At 35.4% G+C, this 4,672-nt stretch overlaps 1 protein-coding gene and 1 long non-coding RNA gene across 2 annotated transcripts; both read right to left on the bottom strand.

The window, feature by feature from the left end:
- Nucleotides 1–482: 482 nt before the first annotated feature.
- On the bottom strand, nucleotides 483–3,086 carry LOC104110818 (protein LONGIFOLIA 1-like; the record flags this gene model as incomplete). The annotated part of the gene is made up of 3 exons (XM_009620376.4): nucleotides 483–1,312; nucleotides 1,817–2,691; nucleotides 2,783–3,086. Coding segments are annotated over 3 exons (1,875 nt in total), but the record flags the coding sequence as incomplete, so codon positions are not given.
- A 230-nt stretch (nucleotides 3,087–3,316) lies between these two features.
- Nucleotides 3,317–3,928, bottom strand: LOC138900936 (uncharacterized). The gene is made up of 2 exons (XR_011412297.1): nucleotides 3,513–3,928; nucleotides 3,317–3,412 (listed from the first exon to the last, which is right to left on the bottom strand). It is a non-coding gene; the product is annotated as an uncharacterized lncRNA (long non-coding RNA).
- Between the last annotated feature and the right edge of the window lie 744 nt (nucleotides 3,929–4,672).

Genomic DNA, 4,672 nt, shown 5'->3' with positions numbered 1-4,672 from the left:
TTTTCATTTGATTTATGATTTATTTATTTTTGTATTTTTTAATTAGAAAGTATTTCCACGCTCCTTTCTAGCGTGAGCATCACGCACTACTACCACATCAGTTAACTTGTTGCCACATAAGCATGGTAGCGGTCACGTGTGTGTATTTATATGCATTTTATAGAGTTGAAGTGTTTAAATGAAAAAGTTCTAAGCTCATTTACCGGGTTGATAAACAAGTACAAGGTTAAGTAGCCCGGAAGTCATTTTGCCTTTATTATTAAATAAAATAGTTATAATTAGTTTTAAAAGTGATTTGATAATTTAGAACTTCTATCTATACATTAGCAACAGGCATTAGTTAATCTTATGTGTATTAATTAGTTAAGAAGCATGCTATAGTCTACAACTACAAGGTGTTTTGTCAACGACTGACAAATGCGATGCAGTGAAAGATGCTACGATCTGGAAGGACAACTCTATACATCATAAGTGAAGCAAGATTGAAGCAAATGGACTTGCGATATAGGGGGAAAAAAGACTTGCACAAAAAATTGAACTTGAGATTCAAAACGAAAATATGTAAATTACTACTTCTACTTGTATACTCAATCACTCATTTGTTCTAACTCAACTGCTACCTCGTTATTCTATACCAACGTGCCATTCCAAACACCGCCACAGATTCATGTAGAAGTAATTCAAATATGTCACGTTCAATTTCTAATATTATGCTTTCCCCTTCTTCTTCAAACGCACCTCTAGTTCCGAGCTCTCTTTTTTGCAAATCTTTATCTATCAATGCATCAATATCTTCAAGAACTTGGCAATTAGCTGAAGGGAAGCTTTGTATTCTCGTGCATAGTGTTTCAATCAGTTCCAACCCACACATTTGACGACAGTGTAATCGCCTTATCTTTGGAGTAATTAGCCATTTGGGGTTCAAATTGATGTAATATGGTTCCAAGATTTCAACAAGGAGCTCGTCAACAAGTTGAAAAATAAGCTTTCTATTACACCTCTGGCTTAAACTTGATCTCGGTACGGTAAAAATGGAAGGGTGAAAAAGTTCTAAGTGGTGAAAAATAGAAGGATCAAGAGGGTGAGATTGGGAGTACCATTTGGCAAAGGACACTGGGGTACCTTTGTCAATTCCTGCACGTTTCAGTATTCTTTGAATGTACTGAAATTCCTCTCGTCCAACACTAGAAATAGTAGTAGTAGTAGCACCGTTACATCTGTTGCTTTCTTGGAGTCTGGTGTTGTACGAATGGCTCGAACTACAAGATAATTGTGTGCTCCTTTTCAATGGATGAGCATCTGATTCCTGTGACTGTTTTATTCAACACACAAATATTGCACAAGATATCATAAGAAGATTAATCCAGCCATTACATATATCTAATGGTATACAGAATTTTAATACTTGTCGGTACATATATTTTGACCTGTTGTAATTTGTAAGAAATTATTTATCTTATCTTTCATATTACGTACTAATAATTTATTGTTAACAGTTACATGTAGCTATTTTTTTTTGATGACGTGATATTGTTGTATCTAAAAGTTACTCTCATTAAAAAGATTTAAATTTTACCCACTAATCGAGTAAAAAAAGTTCTATTATCACATGTATTTTAATAAGTATGTGTTAGCCGGTTAGTTACTAGTACTTATTTATCAAATTGTATTTATTCTATACATTTACCTGTAAATACCTTATATGATTGTGTAAATATGTTTTACTGCAGTTTATGAATAGATCATATGAGCTCTTATTAATAATGTATGGGGAAAAATAGAAACTAAAATGCTGGTTATAAACATTGTTTCATACCTTTTTGATGAGTAATTTAGTGGGTGGAGAAGAAGGCTCTTTCTTCAATGGAAAAAAGGTTGGAACGTTTGACAATGCAGTTTTCTTGCACTTCTTGTCCTTGCTGTTTCCTTTATTTGTGGCAGCAGAATGAACAAATTGTTCTTCCTTCTTTCTACGAATAGGATCAGAATTAGCTTTTGATGGTGGCTTCTCATATCTTTCACCTTTGCCTTTTTTGGTACTTCTCTGATGCAGCTGCTGGTTCTGTTTCATTTCCTCCCATAAAGAATCTTGAGACTTATGATTTGTGATAATTTTAGCAGCAGATGGAGATAATGGTGAAAGTCTAGGAGAGTGCTGTTGAGTTTGGGTTTTATTACCAGTTGATGTAGTTGTGACTAGCAATTTGTTCTTGGTGTCCAAGAATCTTAACCTTGGTGAGCTCGAAGGAGTTGATTGCTTACTAATTAGGCTATTATCATCTCCAAGATGGTTTAGAGCCTTGGCTTTTTTCGTCGGTTTAAGCAAGACAACGGTACTATTTGGGCCTGAAGCGTAGTTATTGTTGTTGTTACGCAAGAAGACATTGTCATCTTTACTTGTAACTGAGTTGGTAATATCATGACCAACTTTCCTGCTGACTCTCTCTTTCACTTGCTTCACAATTTGTCTAGCATAATATCCTGGACTTCTATTCTCATCATCAACTTGCTTAAGTTTATCATCTCTCCTTCTCCTAGCCATTTTCTTGGCATTGTATTTATAAGCTAAACCTTGAGATTCTTCACCAATATTTTCTTTGTTAATTTGAAGAGATAGCCTATGATGATATTCCACATCTGATCTCCAGCTCTCTGAAGATACCCTTGGTGTCTCAGGCAGTGACACAGTACCTGTAATTAGGGGTGACAAATTAGCTCATGAAAATATAACATGTCCAACACGTCTATTTATCCGCGCAAACCGCCCGTGTGACACCCATACCTGTGATGATGTTAAGGTCGTGGACTTGCTTTTGGACTAAGAGTGACTTAGAATGTGATCTCGAAGTTGGAGTATTATTGCAAGTGGAAATATTGGAAAGAGTAGAGTTATTTTCAGGGAGAAGATCAAGGCCCATAAGTCTAGCAACAAGTGTTGGTGTTTTGGGCGCAGGAGAGGAGCTGCTACATTCAGAAGAAAAATCATCCGTTTTTCCTCTTGAAGTTGACGTTGATACTCTAGGTGATCTAGAGTCAATGCTTGTTCTAATTTGAATACCAACCTGGATTAATTGCACAAAAATTAATTAATTAATTTTAAATAGATGTTAAAGTTAATTCCAACACTATCATTATTATAGTCATTACTCACTTTTACAAACAACAACAAGAATCTAATCTCTCTCTCCTCAGCATTGGGAAAAGAGATCGATGCTTAATTAATTAATTATTAAAATATTGGTAAAACGAGATGGGAAGTAACGGTTACAATTTAGACTAACCGGGATATTCAAATTTTCTTCTTCTACTTTTGTTGCTGATGATGAAATTAATGAACTTAAAACAGATTTATTTTCCACATGAACAGGCCTCTCCTCGTCTAAATCCAAGCTGTTTCTTGGCGCTTCAATTCCTGCATTATCATGTTGTTAAATATTATACTCAAAATCCTAAGAAAAGTTAATATGATTTACGTTGCACGTTAATTAATTTATAGATTAAAATTATATTACCTTTGAGGAGAACAGGTTCTTGCTCTTCTTTAGTTAAAGAAGAAGGAGATTGGTGCTGGTTCAAAGTTGCTAAATGAAAATGAGGTAAATCAAAGATTTGAAAAACAGCACACATGCAACCAGCAGTAGGAACTTGTTCATTGATTTCTCCTTTCCCTGATCGTCTTCCTTTATTCTTGGCGGATCTACTAGTACCCCAGTAGAGCCACTCTTTCCCCATTCTGAGAAAAAACCTCACTTTTGGTAGTAAATTGAGTTTTCAAAAAGTATTTCTGATGGGAAAATGGAAATATCAGAATGAAAATGACAGTAAGTATATATCACTGATCAAGATAGAGAAATGAGAGCTGAAAAGGTACTTAAGAAGAGTACTGAATGCTCTTAGTTTATTAACACTCACTCCCAAACGAGCAGTAGGCAGTAGTAGTAGCAAAGACCAGAAAAAAAAAGACCAACTCTATCTACGTCTCTTTCTTGTTTATTGGGAAGTGAAATGGGGAGATATATGACGATATGGGTACGTCTCTCTCTCTATCTCTATAGGAGATTGTGATTTTTATAATTAAGGAGGGGTGAGTTTTGGGGGGGTGGGGGATGGGCGCTGTTGACGATGCAGTGCCCACTATTAATTCATCCCGTTATAGTTTCAGTTTAAAATACGAGGGGGGTTTGTTTATTGGGGATCTGCAATATATGTCTCTAAATTGAATCTTCCTGTTTTGAATCATGATGACGTGCTCTGTTTATTCCCTCCACTTTTTGATTCTCCTCCCTACTAACCATGGTTAAACTTTCACCTGACCCCGCTGTTTAAAATTTTTCGTTAATTTTGACAGTGAGGGTAATAATAGTTAAGGTAATTAACATGTTGTGTATGGCCATAATTAGTTTACTATTAGTAGCACAAAGAATATGGTGGAGTGAATGCAATCATTGAATAAGTAGTAACCCTTCAATGGAGTTAATGGAAACTCAAACATATTTTAAAATATGGTGATGACTTAATGTACGACACTTAATGTAACGATCCGACCGGCCATTTCGAGCATTTGCACTTCGCTCGATAGTTTGAGGGCATGAGTAGCTCCGTATGATGTATTATGACTTATGTGAATCGTCAGTTTGGTTTTCAGGTTATTCGGAATCGATTTGGAAGAATA

The sequence above is a fragment of the Nicotiana tomentosiformis genome, chromosome 11, assembly GCF_000390325.3.
Source record: "Nicotiana tomentosiformis chromosome 11, ASM39032v3, whole genome shotgun sequence".
Classification (NCBI taxonomy): domain Eukaryota; kingdom Viridiplantae; phylum Streptophyta; class Magnoliopsida; order Solanales; family Solanaceae; genus Nicotiana; species Nicotiana tomentosiformis.
Note: the sequence above shows the minus strand (reverse complement) of the source record. Positions and strands in the feature narration are given on the sequence as shown.